Source organism: Panthera leo, chromosome E3 (assembly GCF_018350215.1).
Source record: "Panthera leo isolate Ple1 chromosome E3, P.leo_Ple1_pat1.1, whole genome shotgun sequence".
NCBI classification, from domain to species: Eukaryota; Metazoa; Chordata; class Mammalia; order Carnivora; family Felidae; genus Panthera; species Panthera leo.
The window spans coordinates 40,829,528-40,853,900 of NC_056694.1; the positions used below are offsets into that span (position 1 = coordinate 40,829,528).

General features: G+C 57.4%; 1 protein-coding gene across 3 annotated transcripts in view; it reads right to left on the reverse strand.

Annotated features, from left to right (window-relative positions):
* RAB40C (RAB40C, member RAS oncogene family) overlaps window positions 1–20,779 on the reverse strand; it is a 29,753-nt gene extending 8,974 nt beyond the window's left edge. The window contains exons 1-3 of one of the 3 annotated variants that reach the window (XM_042921585.1): window positions 20,596–20,779; window positions 19,599–19,822; window positions 387–447 (exon numbers count right to left, since the gene is read on the reverse strand). In XM_042921585.1, the coding sequence (XP_042777519.1) occupies window positions 387–447; window positions 19,599–19,740 (203 nt within the window). In that variant the 5' untranslated portion in view covers window positions 19,741–19,822; window positions 20,596–20,779. Of the gene's footprint in view, window positions 1–386; window positions 448–19,598; window positions 19,823–19,954; window positions 20,003–20,311; window positions 20,507–20,595 lie in introns of those variants that run through there. The other 2 variants (XM_042921582.1, XM_042921584.1) reach the window with 2 other exon arrangements.
* Window positions 20,780–24,373: the final 3,594 nt, after the last annotated feature.

Genomic DNA, 24,373 nt, shown 5'->3' on the forward strand with positions numbered 1-24,373 from the left:
CCACGGGCCTCTGTTCCCTGGAACCCTACCCCGCTGGGCTGGAGAACCCCACCCCTGTGGGATTTTACGCCTCCACACTGAGGTTCTGGAAAATGCTCCTTAATGTGTAGCCCAGTAAAGGGCAAGGGGAGAGGGGCCATGGCCACTGTGGGAATGAGTCTCTACGGGAACAGGGAGCTGGGCTCGGACTTTTGGGTTCTGCTCCACGGAGCGAAGTCCATTCCACACTGACATAGGGTCTGTGCAAATGGCTATGCACGTGAATGTAAACCAGGACGCCCCCCGCTCTCTTTAAGAGTTCCTGACTCACTTCAGGCACTGTGCAATGACACTGAGGTGCCACAGCCCCTGCCCCCAGGCACCTTGCCTGGCATGGCCTGACTCACCAGAGTTCCAGCTTGACCCGCCGTCCATCCAGCAGGATAGTGGTCGTCTTATAGTCGATGCCTGCAAGGAAGCAGAGGGCAGCTTAGGCGACGCCTGGGAACGGGCCCGCCAGGGCCGAGAGGTGTGCCACCCCACCTGAGCCTTCCTGTGGCTCCAGCCCAGCAACCCGAGCTGGCCACCCCCGTGTTGCCCCAGGAGCCCCGGCTGCAGGGAGGGAGGCTGCAGGAGGATGGCTCATCTCCATGCTGACCTACTTCCTGTAGGTCCTGTCGTCGACCTCCCGAAGGCTCGGTGTGCTTCTGGGTCCTTGGGCTCAATACAGTCCCCAGGTACTGGCAACTGGAGCGTGGTGGGAGCATTATTAAGGGTAAAGTAATTCCTAAAATGCCATTTCCCTGGAGAGCCTTCTGAAAGACCTATGCTTGCCATATCTTTAGTGTTTATTTTTTCACGCTTTCATGTAAAGAGAAGTCGGCAGGAGCAGGGACACTTAGCTTACATGTAACATCTTCTAGTGCTCTGTGGGCCATCTGGAAGCTTTGCACAAGCTCTGTCTTCCCTCCACCTCTTTAACCCGTAAATATCTCACAGGTTTCTTGTCTTTTCATAACACTTCCTCCAAGAGGGCTTGCAAATGGGCATTTTTAATGCAGGTGCTGTTCTCACACTGTGCATATGGCACACCCACTCCGGCACCGGTGCCTCTACCCTCGCTGTGCCTCTGCCTGGCGAACTCCCAAGTGTGCCCCTAAACCTGGCTCCCACGCGTCAAAAGACATTCGACAGAATGAAGATGGAATCCACAAAATGGGAGAAAATATTTACACGTCACGTATCTGATGAGGGGCTGATATCCAGAATAGAGAAGGAAACACGACACGAAAAAAACAACAAAAAATCCAATTAAGAAATGGTCCAAAGACTTGGGTAGACATTTCTCCAAAGAAGATACAGAAATGACCAATAAGCACACGGAAACAGCACCCATCATCAGGAAAAATGCAAATCAAACCACAACGAGATGTCACCGCGCACCATTCAGACAGTTCTAGAAAAACAAACGAACAAACAGAAAATAACAGGCGCTGGTAAGGATGTGGAGAAACTGTACCGTCGTGCACGGCCGGGAGGAAAAGAAAAGGGCGCAGACACACGGAAAACACTCAGGTGATGCCTCAAAAAATTAAACACCATTACTTTATGATGCAGAAATTCCACTTCTGGGTGCACAACCAAAAACGAAAGCAGGGAATCAAACACGGATGTATTTCCACACCCACGCTCACTGCAGCACTATTCACAGCAGCCAAAAGGCGGGAGGAGCTCATGGGCCCATCGGCGGATGGGTAGAATGTGGTCTGTCCACGCAGCGGACTAGTCCTGTACCTTAAAGGGGAGGAGATTCCGACACGCGCTCGGACGCGGATGGACCTCGAGGACGCCGTGGTCAGTGACATAACGCCTGTCACGGGAAGACGGTGCGGGTGCCCCTGGGGACAGAAGGAGACGGTGGTCCCCAGGGGCAGGGGAGGGGTGGGCACAGAGCTTCCGCTTGGGGCCGTGGGAGAGCTGTGCGGATGGGCGGCCGTCGTGGTCCCACGCAGCGGGGATGCGCCTCCTGCCACTGAACTGCGCTTCTAGAAACGCTTAAGGCGGGGAACTTCGACTACGTACGCTTTACCACAACACACAGAAAAGGGAGAAGACTGTCTTGTACACATTCTCAAGTGACAGAGACACTTCTCGGAAGAAGCAAACTCAGGCCTGTCCCACCGTCTTTCCTCGACACCTGCCCTTCCCCTGACCCTCCTCAGAGGAAGCTCCTGTAATTCTGTCAAAAAAGCAGCACAGGTTTGACCCGAAACTCGCCTCCTTTTGGTTCTGGCTCTACAGCTGCTGTGAGATGGACCACAGGAGGATAATGTGGGAAACAGAGATGACCAGAAAGGTTGTTGGTGTGGACGCCCATCCTCCGGGCAACATCTCCTCCGGGTGGCGATCAGCCCGGCAGGCTTGGGCCTCGGGGACTGGACACCGCCCAGGACGTCTCTGAGGCTCCCAGGAAAGGGGCCGCCCTGACGCCAAGTCCCCCCGAGGCAACTCCCGGAAGCCCAGCTGGGAGCCGCAGGGAGGAGGGCGCGCCCGGGAAAGGCCCCGGAGACGACGTCGACGTGGACCGCACCGTGTGCAGCCCGGCACCCCGCTGACCTGTCTGCCTGCGCTCCACCCGACCCAATGCGGCAGCGCGTCCACGGCGGTCTCCGGTCTCTGCCCACCGGCAGCTCCACTGAAGGCCTGGCCATGCGCACAGCGGGACCCACGCAGATGGGCACTCGGAGCTGGGAGCCAGACCGAGGGAGGGTCCGCTCTGCTCCTGGCCCCTCCTGCCGCACAGCCCACCCAGCTTAGGTCAGAGGGCTCCCAGAGCACAGGGTTCTCGGGGAAGGCCACACAGGAGAGCCCGGAGACGGCTCGGAGCCATGCCCTCCCATCCCCGAGGAAGACCGGGCAGCCCGTGCGAGGGGCCTGCGGAAAGCAGACAGCAGGGCCCAGCTGCAGGTGGCCTGGTCGCTGGCCGAGAGGTCCAGATGGGGCAGAGAGCTTCGTGACTGCCCTGCCCCACATCCCCACCTCCCAAATCTGGACAGAAACTTAAAGCGTACTTTTTAGAGCCTTAGAAAACACAGACGAGAGTCCAAAGAGAAAGGCAGGATCTCCCTGCCGTAAACCTGTGCCGGAACCAACCAGACTTCAGTGCTGCGTCGGCTCGGACACGTCTCGGGTCTCCAGATCTGTTGCTGGAGAATTTCAATCCTCCTCCCCCTACTTCAGCCCCTCAGTCCATAAATACCGAGCGTCTCTTGGAAAACATGATAACCAGAGGCTTCATTCAAAATGCTGAGTGGCTTGTACGGCACAGGCGCGACCGCTGAGAACAGAATCAGCTAGCGGGGGCAGGAACAGCTGCCCGAGGGCACCGGGGGCGACCGGGCCTCTCACGGGCTGGGCCCCAGCCACCGCAGTGCACGCGCTCAACGCACGAAGCTCAAACACAAGGAGGAGTCATCCTGGGCAGGTCTCAGGCCCAAGGACTTACGAACACTCTCTGGATGGACCACAGGGTACTGGGAGGCCAGGAGGGGCCAGGGGCAGGTGGCCAGAGGCACCCAGGGGAGACAGGTGCTGTTCTGATTCACGATTCTTCTTATTTAGTTAGTTTATTTATTTTGAGAGAGACACAGACAATGCAAGTGGGGAAGGGGCAGAGACAGAGACAGAGACAGAGAGAATGAATCCCAAGCAGGCTCCGCAGTGTCAGCACAGAGCCCCATGCAGGGTTCAAACTCATCAAGAGCGAGGTCATGACTCATTTACCCCTTGGATAAACACCCAGTAGTGCAATTGCTGGGTCCTAGGGCAGTTCTGTTTTTAATTTTTTGAGGAGCCTCCATACTGTTTTCCAGAGTGGCTGCGCCCGTTTGCTTTCCCATCTGCTGCTCTCTCTAGTTTAACTTCTAAACGCTCTTTCTGGCCCTCTGAACGCTCCTTTCGAATAACACCGTGTTCCTAGTTCTTGGAGCCAGTATCTCTGTACCTCAGGTAACACTACTACTTAGTAGATTGTTGTCTTCCTCACAGTGGGGCAGTGCCTGGATGTCTACCCGAGAGACCCTAAGAAGCTGCAGGATGTTCGGCTACTCTACTGACACGGGGCTCCCGGCAGAGCTGCCTGGAGCCTCGGGGGGCGTGCAGGTCCTTCCTCCTGGACTTGGGACTGTCCCAGCAGAGAACTGGCTGCCGCCTCGGGGCAGCACGGGAACACCGCCTGAGCACCAGAGGCAGGGCTGGCCGGCCCTCCACCACGCCCGCCTGAGCCTCGCCGGGAGCAGACCTGCGGTGCCCCTGCCCAGCCGCCCCCCAGCCCAGCTCAGCCCTGCCTTCCGGCGCTGAGCTCAGAGGGGCCCGGGGGCCCTGCCGGCGCCTCGCAGCCTCCTTCGGGCTTTTGCACTTCATCCTGGCAGCGGTACCTGCTTCCCAACCTGTCAGCCTCTCTCACCTGACGGAGTCACGGGTTTTTGAGGCTGTCTTTTCTATTGTTTTACTGGGGTCTCTGAGTGGAGTGGCAATTCACCTGACACAAATTACCCTTTACATTCCTACTCTACACCAGGCATCGTTCCGGGAAGTAAAGGGGCTCACATCGCTGCCAGCTGTACCACAGCTGCACCGGGGGCAAGAGCGACCCAGGGTCCCTCCAGGGAGACATTTAGAGACCGTGGGGACATGTCTTGCTGTCACAAGCTCAGGAGGCAGAGGCCAGGGACTCCGGGTGAACTGCCATGCACGTGATCACTGTGCAGCACAGGGAATCATCCCGAGTCCTGAAAACACCTCCAACATCTCGCCAGGTGTTTGCACAGGTGAAGTTCCCGTGACCCTCACTCTGAGCGGAGATCCTGACCTGTCCTGCGCAGCGTGTGTGTCCCAGGCGCACACCACACTTGGCAGGGACGCCACCACCTTGTGAACCACGGGTGTCTCGTTTGTGCGGAATTTTACCGAAAGTTCTTTACCATTTTGGGGGAAAAAATCACATCACCCGTCGTAACACGGGTGTTACACGCACCGGGTACGTTTTCACCGCCCCCGCCTCGGCATCTAGTACGACGGCGCACGAGCACAGATGGTGTAGGGGGCGAGCACTTCTCCACTTCACCTTGCAGCGCGCCTGCGCGTGCGGGATCTGGCTCTGCGCGCAGGCAGAGCACGTGACCCGGAACCAGCCTCACTCCGCTCCGTTTCGGGGCGGTGGGGGCGTGTGCAAAGCCCTGGTCCAGCGAGGCCTGCCAGGGCCGAGGATGGCGCCGGCCACCGCCCCCCGACACCATGTCCCTGCGTCACTGGCCTCGAGTCCCTGCCCTTGACAACAGCCCGGACAGTGCGAGGTGAGCAGCTCCCGGCCCCAGGAAAACACCAACAGAGGCTGGAGGGGCAGGAACACCATAATCACGGGCTGAGGACTGCGGCGTTCTTCGAAGAGACGGGTCGGAGAGGGGAGGTGGAAGGAGGAAGCAACGGTGCAGAAAAGGTCATGAGGTTTCAACTTTCGGGAACGCCAGGTTTTGACAGTGTCCCCCTCCCGGGTGGTTTGGGGGACTCACCAAGGTACGCCCCTCCCGCCGAGACCACCTCACCAGGTGCTGTGACCAGAGCTGCGGGCGTGCGCAGGATGAAGTCTGGCCACGGGCGGCACCAACCAGCAGGACATGACCCTCTGTCGCCCCTGGCCTCTCACGCTTGGGGGTGGGACGCCTGCCACCAGGTGGGGCGTCGGTGGCCACGTGGCCAGCCTGTCAAGACAAGGTGGCACAAGAGCCACGCCGCTGGCCCGAGTGGAGGTGTGATGTCCCAACAGGAGTCACCCGACAGAACAGGCCGCGGGTCGGGGCGCCTGGGTGGCTCAGTGGGTTAGGCGGCCGACTTCGGCTCAGGTCATGATCTAGCGGTCCGTGAGTTCTAGCCCCGCGTCGGGCTCTGTGCTGACAGCTCAGAGCCTGGAGCCTGCTTCATATTCTGTGTCTCCCTCTCTCTGGCCCTCCTCTGTTCATGCTCTGTCTCTCCCTATCTCGAAAATAAATAAACGTTAAAAAATATATATATAAATAAATAAAGAACAGGCCGCGGGTCACACGCTCTCCGCCTCAGCTCCCTCCTTCAGACCTTCACCAATGCCCACGCGACTGTCAGCACCGACTGAGGACCACAGACCCCCCCCCCCCAAGAAGACCCCCTGTCACCAGGAATTACATGGGACTCATGGTGAGAGGAACACACCAAAAAGAACCAAGTGTCTTCGGCTACCCGCCCGGTCAGCTTGACTTTGTGCGGAAACTGAGATTGTTGGCTCAGTTTTCCACTGTGGAGAGGGACCAGGGGCTGTTCAGATTGGAGACCCTGCACACAGCCTGGCTGACCTCTGGGAGTGGCCCTTTCCCACACGCCTGCCGGACCCTTCTGACGGGAGCGGGCAAGGAAGGGTGTCTCGTCACCTGCCCAGACAGCACGTGTGTCGCACCACCTCTCTGAGCTTCCAGACTTTTTTCTTTAATGTTTATGTATCTTGAGAGAGAGAGAGACAGAGCAGGAGCAGGAGCGGTCCAGAGAGAGAGAGGGAGACACAGAACCTGAAGCAGGCTCCAGGCTCCGAGCTGTCAGCACAGAGACCATGACCTGAGCTGAAGTCGGACGCTCAACCGACTGAGCCACCCAGGCGCCCCCTGAGGGTCCAGTCTTTATGGAAAAAAGGCAACACTAAATGGGTAATTATCCAGCTACTGTACAACATGATTAAAAGCCACAGGAGGACTTTTTTTTTTTTTTCAAAGTAAGCTTTATGCTCCATGTGGCACTTGACCTCACAACCTTGAGATCAGCAGTCACATGCTCTACCAACTGAGCCAGCCAGGCACCCCACAGGAGGACTTTGTAAAAATTCCTCACAGTAAGGGGGGCCTGGCTGGCTCTGTTGGTTAAGCGTCTGACTTTGGCTCAGGTCATGATCTGTGCCGCGTCAAGCTCTGTGCTGACAGCTCAGAGCCTGGAACCTGCTTTGGATTCTCGATCTCTCTCTCTCCCTTTCTCTCTCTCGCTCTCTCTCTCTCTCTCTCTCTCAAAAATAAATAGGGGCATCTGGGTGGCTCAGTTGGTTAAATGTCTGACTTTACCTCAGGTCATGATCTCATGGTTCATGGGTTCAAGCCCCACGTTCGACTCTTGTGCTGACAGCGCAGAGCCTGCTTGGGATTCTCTGTCTCCTTCTCTCCGCCTCTCCCGCCCCCACCTCCTCAAAATAAATAAAGACACTTAAAAAATAATAAAAAATAAAACATAAATTTTTTTTTTTTAATTTTTTTTTTCAACATTTTTTATTTATTTTTGGGACAGAGAGAGACAGAGCATGAACGGGGGAGGGGCAGAGAGAGAGGGAGACACAGAATCGGAAACAGGCTCCAGGCTCCGAGCCATCAGCCCAGAGCCTGACGCGGGGCTCGAACTCACGGACCGCGAGATCGTGACCTGGCTGAAGTCGGACGCTTAACCGACTGCGCCACCCAGGCGCCCCAAACATAAATTTTTTTAAATGCCTCACAGTGAGAGGAAATTTATAAAAAGGAATTTAAAAAGGAACGAAACAAAATGCTAATTGGTGTCTTCCTTTGAAACTCACGTGCCAGCGGTGTCCCGAGGCAGAGGAGGCCAACCCCGCAGGCTGTCCCCACCGCAGCGGCCCACTGACGGGAGTGGGTCCCCGGCGCTCGGGGCGAGCACGCTCCCACAGAGACACCACCCACGGAGCTCCCGGACCCCACCTCCCAGCGTGTGCTTCCAAGAGGACCGGGCGTCTAAACCCAGCACAGGCAGCTCTTGTTTCCTAAATGTTACTCCCCAGGGAAGGCAGGTGAGCTGTCCTCAAGTCCCCAAAGATAGACGGGAAGCAGAAGAGGAATGCTGGTCTTCCAAGAACCGGAAAAAGCTTCCCGCAGCGCAGGTGGACACACAGAACGCCCTGGGACCCACACTCCGGCCTCAGGCCCAGGCGGCCCTCGGCACGTACGTGTGCAGCCTTCACGCCGCCCCCCCCCCCCCGCCCCGGGGAAGGCCACGGCACATGCCTGTGCTGAGGAGATGTGCCTCGCAGCACAGGGCACGCTTGGGGACCCACAAGGGAACTGCACACGCCCCCAGCGGACAGGAAGCAATGGTGGGCAGCGTGGCAGGCACTCTCACATGGGCCCGGGGTCCCGCCCCTCGCCTCGAGGGTGGTGGGAACTAAGACTTGCTACTGACCTGTGGAGGGGGGCCAAGGTGATGGACGTCCCTCCACGATCATGTTGCATGGGACCATGCCGCTGGCAGCGTCTACCTTGCTGGCTCGATGGGGCAGGCCGCCCACGCCCAGCCCCACGCAGCTGGGAAGCGAGGCAGTGAGCACTGCCGACCCGAGCCTCATGCCAACACGAACTTGAAAAGGATTCTTCCTGTCCCGGCCCACACCTGACTGCAGCCCGAGAAAGACCCTGAGACCCAGTGAGCATCCAGCTACACTGTGACCAGACTTCTGACTCACAGAAACTATTTGCTGATAAAGTGGGTGATGTTTGTAGTAATTTCTTAGTCGGCTCGGGCTACTGTGACAAAATACAGAAACTGGGTGGTTTATAAACAACAGAGATTTACTTCTCGCGGCCCTGGAGGCTGGAAGTTGGAGACAAGGCCCCAGCAGAGCCTGTATGTGGTGAGGGCCAGCTTCCTGGTTCATGGACAGCGGGAGGGGCCAGGCAGCCCTGGGGGGGGGGGGGGGTGTCTCTTCTACAAGGGCACTGATCCCACTCCTGAGGCTCCACCCCCATGACTGAGTCACTTCCCAAAGGCACCGCCCCTGACCATTCCCTGGGGGGTCAGGAGACACAAACATCAGTCCACAGCAATAACTAAGACCACCAGTACCTACCAGAAATGCAGACCTGCATCCCTCTCACCAGCCTATAAAAATCTAACCAAACCAACAAGATACAGAGAACTTTTCATGCGGTGTGGTGGGCAGAATAATGCCCTTGCCCTGTCCCTGGGGATGCCCTCCTCCTAATCCCTGGAGCCTGTGAACATGCATCCCACAAGGCGAGGGGACCCTGCAGGTGCACCTGGGTAGTTGTGCGCTTTGAGAGGGAGAGCGCCCTGGGTCATCCGGGTAGGCCTGAGGTCTGATGTGTCAGGAGCCCTAAAAGATGTGGACTCTTTCCTGGCGGAGTCAGAGATGAAACTGAAGGAGGAGAGACTCAGTCTGAAAGGGACTTGACCCCGCTTTGAAGGCGGAGAAAAAGGAAGGTGGGCGAGGCATGTGGATGGTCTCTAGAAGCTGGGGCAGCTACTGGTTCACGGTCAGCAAAGACAAGGGCGGGACGGGCCCATGAGCAAGGAAACAGACCTCCCCTAAAGCCCACAGAAAGGAGAGCCCAACCCCCAGCGTCCTCCCTGCTGACTTGTGACCACATAACTAACTGTAAGATAATGTGTTACAGCACTAACAGGGCTCGAGTACCTTGTGTAAAAGTAACTAAAGGTTAATTACTGCATTATTAACAAACTAAAGCCCACCCACTGGGGGGTGGTGAAGTAACAGAAGGTGGTCCTAAGGACCCAGTGCTGCAAGGCTGTTACAAAGTAACAGGATAAAAGGAAGGCAGATGAACTGTCACCCCGCCACCACGGGACCGCATGGAAACCAGTTTGGTGTCTTTTAAGGCTGGAGTAAACCCACTCACCAGTGTATCCCCGACAGAAACGTATACATACAGTCACCAGAAACAGGTATGAGAATGTTCCTAGGAACACCGTTCAGAAAAACCCAAACACGGAAGCCATGCAAAAGTCCACTGCAGAAGAAGAGATAAACGCACTGCAGTCCTCACAAGTGGAATGCTACATAACACAAAGGTGTGAGATGTGCGTCTACATCTCAAAGAAAATGGAGAAAGAGAGGGCGCGCGGGGGGGGGGGGGGGGGGGGGGGGGGCCTCAGTCAGTTGAGCTTCGGCTCAGGTCATGATCTCACAATTCGTGAGTTCGAGCCCCGTGTCTGGCTCTGTGCTGACAGCTCAGAGCCTGGAGCTGCTTCAGATTCTGTGTCTCCCTCGCTCTCTGCCCCTCCCCTGATCATGCTGTGTCTGCCTCTCTCAAAAATTAATAATTAACATTAAAAACAATTTTTTTTAAAGAAATGAAAACGGAGAAAGAGAATCCAGACACACAAGAGTGCTGTGTGATTCCACTTCTAGAAAAACCCCAGAAATACAAATGAGTCTGTAACATGAAAACCAGAGTTTGCCAGATCTGGCAGCAGACAGGCCGACGCAGAGACCACGGGTGTCCGATGGCTTCTCAGGTGTGCACACCTGTCAACACTCCCTGAACTGCAAATTTTAAATGGATCCAGGCTTTTGGTACACAGGTTATACCTCGTAGTTTGATTAATAAGAAAAAAAAATGTCGACAACAGCAAGCATTTGCCAAGATGTAACGCAGTATTGGTGGTGGGAATTCAGAATGACAGAGGGCTTTGGACACAGTGTGGCAATTTCTTATGAATTAGGCAGACACGCACACATGTGACCTAGCAACCCCACTCGCAGAGGCACATTCACACAAGGACGTGTGAGCTGGGAATGTGTTTCATGCCACTAAATCACACACGTAACAAACGGCCAACATAATATGCACATGTACCACAAAAACAAATGTTTAAAAAAACTTTAAGGATTTGTTCAAGAACGTTCGCTCATACTGCCATTGTTCACAACAGCCCAAATCAGGAGATACTCTGAAGTGTACTGACAGGTAAAAGGATAAACGAATTGGGGTCTATGTGCGCAAAGGAACGGGGCTCGGGAACAGGAGAGACGGTTATGGTGTGCGCCCTGGCCAGTCTCACGTACGTCCTGCCAGGTGAAAAAACCAACAACGCAAAGGACCATCTTGCGTGACTCAATTTACAGGAAGTTCTGGAGAGGCAAAAGTAACCTTATAGTGACAGGAAGCAGACCCTCGGGGGCCGGGGGCTGGACTCCCAAGGGCCATGGCAGAATGTGTAGGCAAAGTGGAAACGTTCCCTACGCCAAATAAGGCAGTGGTTATGTAGGTATGCGCGCTGGTCAACTCCTTGAACTATACACTTGAAATGGGTACATCTCATCACACGTACATTAGATCTCAATAAACTTTATTTAAAAAAATGATAAACCCACAGGATAGGACCTGTATGGAGTTTAGGTTAACAGGCCCTTTGACCACCAGGGGCTGAACTACCCTACGAGATGGGTCTGAACACTGACCAGAGCTGGATGCCGAGGGCACAGATGTTCTGGAACAGGGACAGCCTGCTAGCTCCTAGTGCCTGCCCTTCTACAGGCCAGGGTCTGCCACTGTGGGCCCAAGTAAGTCTGTCGCTGGGGAAAGAAGGCAGGGGCTGCCTGGGGAAGGACAGAAAAGGAAGCAGAAGTTACCTAATCAATTTCAAAATGCCTTTCTAGGCTACATGCTGGCTTTCAGGAGGGCTCTGGGCCACTTTGTGGACCGGTTTCCGTGAAAGAGCTTTTCCTTAATGCCTTAAAACCCACAGCAGAGCAAACCAAAGCAAAAGCTTTCATAAACAGCAAGCACCCCTTGTGCACAAAACTTGGCAAAATAAAGAACGCTTACAAAAAATACAAAAATTACTCATAAGCCCAAAATTCAGAGATAACACACCATAATGTTTTTTCATATTTCATTGCCCAATTCTTTCATTTGACACACATTTATACACTATGTAATTAGACATACTTTGCCCACTTAACAAGATATCAAAGATTTCCTCATTTCATTGAATATTCACTGGTCATTCCTCCAAACAAACATTGTTTGTTTTGTTTATGTGTGTGAGAGAGAGAGAGAAGGGAGGCAGGCAAAGGGAGACACAGAATCCCAAACAGGCTCCACGCTCAGTGCAGAGCCCGACACGGGGCTGGATCTCACAACCCTGGGATCAAGACCTGAGCCAAAATCAGGAGTCAGACACTCAACTGACTGAGCCACCCAGGCACCCCAAACCAGCATTTTTCTTTCTTTCTTTCTTTTTTTAAAAATAAACAAATATATATATACATATATATATTTTTTTTCTTGTTTATTTATTTGGGGAGGGGGGCAAGAGAGAAAGAGAGAAGATCCAAAGTGGGCTCTGTGCTGACCTGAGAAAGCCTGATGCAGGGCTTGAACTCACAAACCATGAAATCATGACCTGAGCCAAAGTCAGACACTTAACCAAGTGAGCCACCCAGGCGCCCCCAAACCAGCGTGTTTTTTTGTTTTGTTTTTTTTTTAATTTTTTTTAATGTTTATTTATTTTTGAGACAGAGAGAGACAGAGCATGAATGGCGGAGGGCCAGAGAGAGAGGGAGACACAGAATCGGAAGCAGGCTCCAGGCTCTGAGCCATCAGCCCAGAGCCTGATACGGGGCTCGAACTCACAAACCGCGAGATCGTGACCTGAGCTGAAGTCGGACGCTCAACCGACTGAGCCACCCAGGTGCCCCCCAAACCAGCGTTTTTAAAGGCTATGTAATATCTCACTCTATGAATATACCATATATCTACTGCTGGACCGTTAGAAAAAAAAAAAGAAAAAAAAAAAGCCTTGACTTTCTTCAGTTGTGTCCCCTATTATCCCTCAGCAAAGATTCCTAATTACTTAGGTCAAAAGGGAAGGCTCTTTAAGGCTCTGGATAACACATGTTGCTGACTCCCTTACGGCACAAAATACATACCCCGGCACATTTTTAACGTTGAGTGTCACCAGATTTTCTCTGTAATATACTTACACAATTACTTTGCAATATACTTACGTAATTTTAAAGTTAAACATCTCAGGGCGCCTGGGTGGCTCCGTCGGTTAAGCGTCTGACTTCGGCTCAGGTCACGATCTCACAGTTCGTGAGTTCGAGCCCCACAATGGGCTCTGTGCTGACAGCTCAGAGCCTGGAGCCTGCTTCGGATTCTGTGTCTCCCTCTCCCTCCGCTCCTAACCCACTCGGGCTTTGTCTCGCTGTCTCTCTCTCTCTCTCTCTCTCAAATATAAAAGAAACAATTAAAAAAAAAATAAAGCTCAACTTCTTTCCATGCATTGGTTTTCGTTAGAATCCCACCTCTGACAACTGTGTGTGGCCCTGGCCAAGCGACTTAAAATGAGGGAGATCCTCTTACTGATGATACTGCCACCAAGTTGTTGTCACTTATCCAGGAACCTGCTCCCTGCCAGCCCCAGTGGCCACGAGAGCTGTAAGTGTGCACACACACCCAGGACCTCTGGCTCCCGCGGGAGAGCCACGTCACACACGAGCGCGGCAGCCTCCGCACGGTGACGCGAAGCCACGTGCCATCCCTCGGCTGAAATCTGTGCTCAGGGACAGAGCTTGTCCCTGTCCAAACAGCATCTATAAGGAAATCAGACTCCGCTCCCGACGTCTTCCGGCACTCTGAAGACTGCTGACATCAGACCCAGGAAGGACGAAACCACCCTGTTCCTTCCGTCGCTCAAGGCCGTACACAGTGTTGGCAAGTCCGGATACTGTCACCGAACCCACTAGCCGTCCCCCGAGCGAGGTGTTGCACAGACCTGATGACCAGGGGCTCACCCGAGCTCGGCCTGGGTGACGGGCACCGCTGCCCAGGAAGACCCAGGTCGGCGATGACCCAGCTCCTGACTGTCCGTACTCTGACACTTTCCAAGATCCGCAAAGTGTCTGCCTGTGGCCAGCACTCGGGCCTTCTTCCGTTCTCTGTTCTTGCTGAGAGATGCCGGCACGTTCTCTTCCAGGAGGCTGGCCTCCTGACACCAGGCCCTCTGCATTCCTTCCTGGTTAGACCACTCCTGACCTTCCCTCCCTCCTCGCGATCCCGAAGCCCTGTCTTTCTGAGCACCGGCCGCTCACCCTGCACGAATCACTTCCCAAATCGCCTCCCCCTCACGCATTCCAGCCAAAGGGCCGTACCCCTCTGGACATAAACGCCTAGCACCATGAAGGGCCAAAGCTTGTCTGGTGGTACCCCACCGTCCCGCTCGTGTCCCGGGGTCCCCACCACATCCGTCAGTGCCAGGCTTACCCGGTCACCTCTGTTCCCCTGGCCCCCCTCTACCCTCCGAAGGACACACATCCACAGTCGATGAGGTACCCAGCGCTCCAGTCTTGGCAGGAGACAACTGCACGCTGTGGACACTTCACTGCTTCTCCTTCACTACCAGGACCACGTGAGCACAGTCACAACAAGCAAGCCTCGGGTGTCCCCTGGCTCAAAGTGCAAGTTCATTTTGTTCACTTGTATTTACTCTCACTCCCAAAAGACTTAAGGGGCCCACTTTCCCACCCTAAGGGCGACCCAATACACCCAGCCTTGGCGCAGTCGGCCCCCTTCCGGGTCTCTGACACCTGCACTCACAGTCCCAGCCTCCTTCCCCTGAATGCCCAGGGCAGTAAACCCAGCCTCACGGGCCACCTTGTTCCAAGCCAGGGTGCTGGACACTGAGACCTTACTCCATTTTCTCCAAATGCCTGATGGCGACGCCCTGACCCATGTGGCCCCGGGACCCACCAACACCCACACTAGGTGCTGCCCACTGCCGGGGGCCTGGCTGAAACTCCACCCTCTCCCTTCTCCTCCTCACTGGCCACAGGCCCCAGACTAGGTATGTGGTCAACTTTTCAGGGACCGGCAAATTCGCACCTTACCAGTTACGAAAGGAAGTGACGTGGCTGAAAGACCCTTCCTGCCTGCGTCCTTTGCTCCCTGTTGCGGTCTCCTCCCTGAAACACACTTCGGTTTAGTTCATCATCCAAGCCACACGCTTGTTGGCGGGGACAATGACATTACGTGTACCCAACACGACAGGGCAATGTCACTGAGACACCTGTTCTGTTATCCGCTCGAGCTTATGGAAACTGCTGCAGGTTGGAGGGAAAAAAAAAAACTGAAAATTTAAAATATTCTATGGGGTGCCTGGGTGGCTCAGTCGGTTGAGTGTCCAACTTTGGCTCAGGTCATGATCTCACAGTTCGTGGGTCCAAGCCCCACGACAGGCTCTGTGCTGACAGCTCAGAGCCTGGAGCCTGCTTCTGACTCTGTGTCTCCCTCTCTCTCTGCCCCTCCCCTGCTCACTCTCTGTCTCTGTCTCTCTCTCTCAAAAAATAAACAATTTTAAAGAAAGTAAAATATTCTACCTACCCACTTTAAGAAAATTTAGGCAAGGCCATGCCAGTTCAAATTACAAATCAGCCTAGTCAGCTTGTCCGGAAGCAGAAACAGAACGTTGCCCCTCTCAGCCTGCCACCCTGTCCGGCTGGGGTAGGCCGATCTCTACATCACACACAGCGTAGGTGAGCGCCTCTGGCAAAGGGACAGGTAAGAAACCCAGCCCCGCACAGATGAGTCGCATACACTGGAAACTGGTGGTTTGCTGCCCTGGTTAGCCACTGACCCTGGGAGCTGCTGGGGCTCTGCTCCGCTGGTCACAGCTAGGAGAGAGGCAGGCAGGGCAGGAGCAATGCAGTGAAGGCAGAACAAATAGGCCTCAATGACTGGGCCCACGTCCCAGAGCAGCGGGGGAGGCAGCTCCAGGACCAGGGAGGGCACGTGGCAGGGAGGGCACGTGGTGAGAAGAGGGCACCCACACCCATCAGCACCAGGTGCCCAGCAGCCACACTCCGGCCGACAAAGCCTGGAGAGAAGTGTCACCCAGGAACTCGGCAACCAGCTGCTCAGGGCCCAGGAGAAGGGGGTCGGGCAGCCAGCGCCTAGGGAGACAATGGGTGCCAGGCCCCGTGCTGCCTGTGACAGCTGCAGAGTCTCGGCTTGTCTGAGTTTTAGCTCCTCATCTGCAAAACGGGACGATGGTGGTGCTTCCGTCACAGGGTGGTGGATAGGACGAGATGACAGAGAGCCAAGGGGGAGCCCAGCACTGTGACCGTGCCGGGCACACCTCACACTCAGGGCCGACGCCCCTCTTGGAACCTGGCATCTGACAGAAGAAAGGTAAAGCCTAGTAAATCGCCCGGAAAACGGACAGAACCCAGACACAAGCACCAACCACACACAGAGAAAGAAAAGAGACTACGAGGGGTTGTGCGGTGGCCCAGAGACAACAGCAAGTTTCTGTCAACACAGACACGCTGCACACGGGCCGCTTGTCCATTCAGGACACGCAGCAGTTGATGCCTCCCGGGTACACATCTCACTCCAACGCTGGGGACAAAGCAGCGGATGACGCGCCACAGGCATACCGTCCGGGACCCGTCCCGGCTCGGGAAAACAGCACGGCCTTTCCCCTGGGTTGGCGCTGAGGACACACACCAACTTCCAGCCAGGCGGGAAGAGATGTTCGGAACCGTCCGAGGAAGCACCGTGGAGCTGGGGGAACGGTGAGCTCCAGCCTAGCCAGCGGGTGGCTGGCAGGGGCTGTGGCCGACGCTCGGGACCGCCCCCCCCCACGGGCACGGCAAGCACTGTTCGCTCCCACAGACATCAGCAACCAGCAGGCCCCAGAAGCTCACGCAGACGTCACGCTTGCCTGGCTCCGTCCACACCTGTCACAAACGCCCCGCTCCTCCTGCTGACCCGCCAGCCACGCCCGAGGCGCAAAGCGCACCCAGCAGCTCCCACCACACCGACCGCGGGAGAAGCAGACAGGCCGGGATGGATTCGTGTCCGCTAGGGAGGCTTTCAGAACGTGGGCCTATCGACCACAGGGCACTTGCTCGTCAGCCCTCGAGCCTCACGGTGAAGACCTGTGGGCGCCAAGACGTTCGCTGCCCTCAGAAAGGTGGCAGCGGGCCCGTGCACCCACAGCAAGGGCGTCCCTGGGCTCCGGGGGCGGCCAGCCCACACCCCCAGGGCAGACGCAGAGCCGGGGTGCACTCGGGAGTAGAAGTTGCTCATGAAACACCCGCACCTCCTTCCAGCCAGCTCTCACAACCAAGACCCCTTGGCACGTTGGTTCCGGAGCGTAACGTCCCGGCAGGTAGCCCGGCTGGACCTCTGGGCAGAGCACGCCTCTCCCCCAGAGACGGCGCCTGCCTCCTCTACAACCACTGCTGCGTATGTAGGGGAGACAGAGACCTCCTGCAGGGAACGGTTCCAGACCACGGAGACCTGCACGCACAGAGCACAGCGGCCCGGCCAGAGAGCAAGAGCCTGCTGCGGGCTCCCTGGGGCACAGGCACAGTGTCGCACACGGCTGTCCCCGCTTTGGGTGCCAGCACGAGGAAGGCCACCTGGATGACTCCCGTGTCTGCAAAGCCGAGAAGAACGACGCGCACTCACATACCTGCCTCAAGAACAAGCTAGGCGAGACTTGGATGCAGGTGAGGAATCAGGTCGGCCCAAGGAAGGGACTTTGATCACCCGTCCTCCACGAAGTGGGGATTTCCCTGCCATGGAAAGAAACCTGGTCACAGGAACCATGGTCCTGGTCACAGGAACCATGCACGTTCAGGCAGAACACAAAGAAACCGGGACAGACGCTGAAGGCTTTCAACGGTGAATGGGAAAAAGAAATGCACGTATATCCCTTGCAAGAGAATCAAAAATACAACAATTCCCGGGGAGCCTGGGTGGCTCAGTTGGTTAAGCTTCGTCCAGCTTCGGCTCAGGTCAGGATCTCGAAGTTCGTGAATTCAAGCCCCACATCAGGCTCTCTGTTGTCAGCACCGAGCCCGCTTCGGATCCTGTCCGTTCCGCCCCCCCCACCCCGCTCATTCTCTCCCTCAAAAATAAACACTAAAAAAAAATCCCTGAACGTTATTAACTCTTCCAAAAAGCGAATTTAGGTTCTCACGGAAACCCGAGAACCAGCTGCTCCAGAGCTCCCCAAACCCTCAAGAGTCTCCCTTAAGCAGCCTTCAGAGAAGAAAGAGGCGCTCTCGGAACCACCAACTTCACTCGGCGAAAGAGCACTGGCCCCCGGGGTCCGTGAGCTGATGCCCTGACCACAAACACCCGCTCCCCTGCTGCACACGTCTTAACCCTGAGGACGCTACGCAGAGGCTGGCGCTTCGTATTTTCTACTCGATGGGAATTGTGAGTGTGCCCTGGCCCTAACTGCACATGCGGCCTTTCCAAGGGTGGGCTTTCCTCACCACTTCTGGAAGACGGCCCTCCCCCTGGCCCAGCTCCCTGGCCTCAGGCAGGTCGCCATGCTCTACTCAATACTGGCCCTACTTCAGTCAACGTGCCACAGGAACTAGGGCAGCCACCGCCACCACCCGACAGAGGGGACAGGAGGCGGGACCCCTCTCTCCGACTCGTGGCTCTGTGTGCCCTGAGTGCTCACTGCACCCGACTGGAGTAGCTGCCGGCAGGCTGAGCTAGGCCTCAAAAGCACAGACCCAGGTTCCAGAAAAACGCTGCTGCCCCTGATGAAGCCAGGGCCCCTCGCGCTCTTGTAAACGCGCACCACCGGCCTCCGGGGAGCGCGGCTCCCCCTGGAAAGGCAGCCAACCGCTCACTGTCAGGAAAGACAGCTCTGACCGTCACTGCGAAGCGACCGTCGAGGTGGCAGGAGCCCATGACGGGGCACGCTAAGGCCCCAGTAGGGCCCCTCCCTCACCCACAACACACCCAGGGCTGCTCCCTTCTTGCCCTTCGAGGGACCTCCTCTGAGAAGGGCTGAGAACACATGCTCTGGGAGGCGAGGCGGCGGCTGCCTACCACCGAGGCCGTCCCAGCAGGAAGGGCGTGCAGCCGGTCCAGGTGATCCAACAACCTTGACAAGTCCTAAAACGAAAGGTTGGGAAAAACAGCGTCCACGCCGCCAGCCGCCTGTAGGCGAGCAATTTAGCAAACAGCAAACGCTCAGAGCAGTCTGACAGGACCGACCAGAGTCCAAGAAACAAAGCAACAAAGGGCGTGGAGAACAAAGACCTGAAGAGGTAAAATTAGATAAAACTACTTGCGGGAGCACAGAGGTCCTTGCAAAACCTGGGTGCTGACGTTCCGAAGCGGCTCTCCTGGTTCCTCTAAAGGGACCCCAAGTCCACGTGGCTTGGGACGGGCCCCAGCACAGAGGGGGCACCGGCCCCACCGCTGCACTTGGCCGTCTTAACTGCCTTCGCAGGGGACGCGTATGTGCTGCGTATTTCAGCCGCGCAGCCACTAGCGTTGAGAGCGGGGCATGTCCTTCCAGCACCGGCGCCGGTTCCCCGGGCGCAGCCGCGGGGTCACGGGAGCGGCCCGGCCACCCCTGGCACACCTGCTCACGGGCTGTGCGCCGCACAGAAGCCCCCGCACCTACATCCTGGCCCCCACTTTCACAGCCCCTCTCAGGGCACTGCCGGCCCCGCGGGGGCCCGCAGCCACCAGGCCGCTCGCCGCCAAGTCGCGGCCGCCCGTCTAGCGCGCAGCCCCCACGAAGGCCTCAGGCCGATGAGCAAAGTGCCAAGCCGCCGAGAGCTCCGGCTCCGGCTGCCGCGGCGCCGCCGGGGGCCTCCTCCGGGGAAGAAAGAGGAGGCGGGGACGCAGGCCCGCTCCCCGCCGGCGCGGGGTCGGTCCGGGCGCCGTGGACGCGAGAAGGCAGGCCCCCGCGACTGCCGGCCGGGCTGGCCGGGCGGGCCCGGAGCGCGGCCTTACCGTTGCTATAGGCGTACGGAGACTCGGCCGCGCCGTCCTGCAGGCTCTCCAGGATCTCGCCCTTGCCCACGTCGCTGTCGCCCACCAGCAGGAACTTGAGCAGGTAGTCGTAGCTCTTGACCGGGCTGCCCTGCGTCCCCATCCTCTCACGCGCGCGCGGGCCGCGCCCGCATGCCCACGGCGCCGGCCGCGGGAGCACGGCGGGGAGGAGGCCTCGGAACGACCTGCGGGCCGGAGCGCGGGTGAGTGGGGCCGGCCGGCGAGGCCCGGGCCGCGCCCGCTCCTCCGCCCCCGCCGCTTGCACCTGCACCACCACCGCCGCCGCCGCCGCCGCCGCCGCCACCCGCCCGCCTCACCTCAACGCTGCCGCCGCCCCGCCGCTTCCCGCACGGAGACTAGCTGCCTCGCCGCCCCGCCCCCGGACCGAGCGCTGCCATTGGCTGTCGCCCCGCCCGCCCGCCCAGGCCCATTGGCCCCTGCGCAAGTCCGTCACGGTCGCCGGCCCCTCCCCCCCCCACCGTTTCCCACACAGCACCAAGAAGCCTCCTGTCGCCCCACCTCCACGCCATCCTCATTGGTCGCCCGCCGGCATTTTCTCATCGCCATTGGCCCATACGCACGTCCGTCACGACTGTCCGCCCCCACCGTTCCCCACGCAGCGTTGCGAAGATGCTGACCGTCTTGCCTGGTCACCGTCGCCGTTGGCTACTCACCTCCGTATTTCCCGGAACCTCTGGTTTGCCGGCACGTCCGTCAGCACCTCTACCGCCCCCGTTGCTTCCCGCAGAGCACCTCCCGGGGAGGTGACTCCCGGGGAGTCAACAGCAATCCCGTTCTCTGCCCTCGCAACACCTCGGCCCTCGCCCGCCCCCTCCCCGTCGCCATTGGCCACCGCTGCCTATCCTCCCAGAGCCACTGGTCCGCCCACACGTCGATCACGGCCCCTCTAAGCCCGCCCCGCTCACCCCGTGCTTTCCTCCCTTCCCTACATGCTCACCAATCAGGAGCTTGGGACTCCAGATTGTTTGCATACGCCCCCTTCCCACAAGCGGGAGCAGGATGGTGGCCGTCCCCGGGGGTCAGGTGACGCGGCTGGGTCCCGGAGGACTTAAGCCTCTAACAAGTTGCGGTCGCTACTCCCGCAGAGACCTCAGCGAGGGCAGACAGCCCCCCTGGAACTGTGCTCTCGGGAGCCGCCCTCCCCGCGTTGGGGCGGGGCCCGGGCGTGGCGGGACGAGTCCGGCCAATCGGTGCTCAGGGGAGGCCTGGGAGGCGGGACTTCCTCTCCGGTGGGGGTGGGGTCGCCAGAGGCGCTCAGAACCCTCCCGCGAACTGGGGAGGGTAAGGGGCGCCGCGGCCTGGCCCGGTGGTCCTTAGGTCGCGGTGCACGACTGCGAAGGCCCAAAGTTCTCGAAACTCGGCGCCTGGGAGGACGGCAGCACGGGGCCTGCCCCCAGGGTCTCGAGGCAGGAGCCGCGCCGCCCACCAGGTCGTAGCGAGTCAGGCAGGGTGGGGGTCCCAGGAGGAGAGGGGCGTGGCGGTCCGGGGCAGGACTGGGGGGCCTCCAGGAGGAAGTCAGCCCGCAGTTGTTTACAAGAAGAAAGGGTTATTTTTCTTAGTGGGCAAAGAAGTATGCAGAACCTGTGAACACGTGTGAAGACGCATTTTCACTCTGCAAAATGGAAATTAAAGCAAAATAATTCCCCTTCCAGCCATCAGCTTGGCAACAGCGCTTGTGGGCCAGGACGTGGGAAACAGCTCTCTTGAGGGGGTCGGACAGGCTCGTAATTTAGCCTGGAGAAGTCCTCAGAAACGAGGTCAACGGACTTCACTACAACGTTGTAGTCATGTTGAAGGTCCAGAAACATCTAGGACCGCTGTTTGGGAGCTGTTGAATCAACCCCGTTCATGCAGTTCTACAGTGAACGAGATGAGGTGCAAACAACGCTGTCGTGAGAAGAGATGAGAAGAATGCAAATGACAGCATGGTCTATCCAGTGTGATTTCAGTTTATGCTCTTAAAAAGCTGACAACACATTTGATTCCAGGTTTAGGTCTATGAAAGCATAATACGTCCATAGGAAGTGGTCTGGGAAGTATGACAGGATCCTTTCCTCTGGGATTGCGGATCAAGAGTGACTTTCTCTGGGCACTTGGGTAGCTCCAACTCTTGGTCTCCGCTCAGGTCATGATCTCAAGGTTTGTGATTTCGGTCCCGCGATGGGCTCTGTCCTGATGGTGCGGAGCCTGCTGGGGACTCCCATCTCCCTTTCCGCCCTGCACGTGCTCGCTCGCGCTCTCTCTCTCTCTGAAAATAAATAAACTTTAAAAAAAGTGGCTTTCTCTTCATTGATAACATTTTTATGAGAACATTATTTACACATGACGCTTAATAATGAGTAGCCCTGGGGCACCTGGGTGGCTCAGTCTGTTAAGCCTCCCACTTTGGCTCGGGTCATGATCTCACAGTTGGTGAGTACGAGCCCCTCGTCAGGCTCCCGGCTGACAGCTCAAAGCCTGGAGCCTGCTTCAGATGCTGTGCCTCCCTCTCTCTCTCTCTGCCCCTCCCCCGCTCATTCTCTTTCTCTCAAAAATAAGCATTTAAAAATTTAATGATAAAAGCACTTTTTTCGCCTTGAATAAAAATCATTGAATTGTGCTCACAGAATGGGTGAATTGTATAATATGTAAAATATGCCTCAGTAAAATTGTTAATAAAAGAATTAGTTGCCAAAGCTGAGCCAAGCACAGCCCTCACCAGAACAGGCGCTGAGTGCTACGTGCAGTGGAGAGGCCACAGAGAGGTAGGGCTCCCTGGAAAGCACATCTGTGCAGAGGGAACAGGCATGTCCCCACAAGGGCCATCCGCCGGTGTGCTGCGCTGAGGACAGCCCAGCTGGCATGTCCACCCAGGAAGTAAGGAGCTGGTTGCAAGAACTTTCTTCCCATGGTCACCTAGGCCATCCCTCCAGTAGCAGGTGGTTGTCAGGCAGCCGACCCCAGCGTGAATGGCACCACACCAGTGACCTCGTCCCCAAGCTGCAGCAGCCTTTCCCGGGAAGTGTGCCACGGGCAGGCCGCTGAGCATTTTGATGTGGTGCCTGGGGGGCTTCCTGAGGAGCTGGTTCCTCTGCTGGGTGAGTAGCACCTGGGCCTTCCTCACCTGCCTTCAGAGACTCTCCTCTGGTGCTCCTGGTCCTCTGGGGACGCACAGAGCCGGGACACTTGAGGGCAGAGACTGACTAGGGATGGGCAGGGCCACCTGGCTCGTTTGTAACCTGCAAAGGAGCCCTGACGATCCTGCTCGTGCACTTGCTCAGGCCACGCCCTCCTCCTGCGAAATGGCTGTTCCCTGGATGCTGGGTGGCAGCAGATACAGCCTCCGCATTTACAGGAAGGGCACAGCCACCCGCCTCACACAATGCTACAGAAACAGCCAAAGGCAGGGTCTTGTTGGGAGGTGGGGGACCGAGTCCCCAGAGGGGCCAGGGACTGAGTGTTGACTGGTGCAGCACAAGGGAGCTGGCAGGTGTCTGCCCACCCCTGAACCTCGAGCTGGCAGGGCAGGGAGGGTGCTTGGGGGTGACGGGACCGGCCTCTCCCGCAGCGGTCAGTGGCGGCTCTGCCCTGGCGCCGCCCGCTCCCTGCTCGGAAGTACCAAGACCCTCGTTCCGGGACTGGAAGCACTGTGGGGTTGCCACTTTCCTTCTTGGTTTCTGAGGCTGCCTGAAAGGGGCGGTGGGTGAGAACCCACTATCATCCCCTCCCCAGAGATTTTATTTATTTATTTTTAAATTTTTTTCAGAGATTTTAAATCAGAAGCATCCTTCATCCCTCTAGGACTTCCCCCGAAGAGGCTCCGGTGGCTTTAGCTCCACCGCCTGCTCCCCATCACCCAGGACAAACCGAGGAATTGGGCTCCGTATGCAGGCTTTTCAACCGGGCCTTTCCCAGCACAGCCTGTGGAGCAGGTGCTACCGTCCCTGCTTTGTAGGTTGGAGGCCCGTCCGGGGGTGTGATCCTTGGGGGCAGTCTTGGGCGAACTCTCCTCAGGGGCTTCGGGCCCTCCGCTGGGTTCCTGCACTGCTCCCAGCCCCTCTGAACTCTTACCTCCCTGCCTCAGACCAAAAAGGCACCATAGGAACCCACAGGGTCTGGGGCAGTAGGGCCCAGACAAGGGCGGGATGGGGGGACGGGGTGGCGGGCGAACTCCCTGGTGTCCGGGAGGCCTTGTGGACAGAGGCGCTGCCTCCCACGCAGATGTGTGCCCTTCTGCAAAGACATCCTGGGGCTAAATGCCAGCTCTCCAGACTGAGGAGGGGACAGGACGGCATCCCTGCTGCCAAGAAGGGCCTCAGGCCAAGAACGAAGCAGTCCAGAGCAGTCCTCTGCTTCCAAGTCCTGGCTCAGCCTTGCTGAGGTGCCCACGCGTTAGGTGGTTAAGGGTGGTTCCCGGCACCCCCCTCTCTCGGGAGACTCAGGAAGCATCTAGTGAAGAAACCCCCCAGGCCCCCCCGCAGGCCTCCACACACGGCTCCTGTCCAGGCGGGGAGTGGTCTGGGATGTCTTTGCCTTCCCCTCCAGGATTCCCACTGCTCTCTATGCTGAACCCCAAGCTCTGCTCTCCAAGAAGGGTCTGGGGTTTCCCCCCTCCCCGGGCAAACAGATCTTGGCTCCAAAGTCCTGTGCCCAGGCTCTCTGGGGGCACCCACAAAAGTTCAATTACTCTGGAACTCCCCCCAGACCAAGGCTGGAGCCAAGGAGAGGCCCCATGA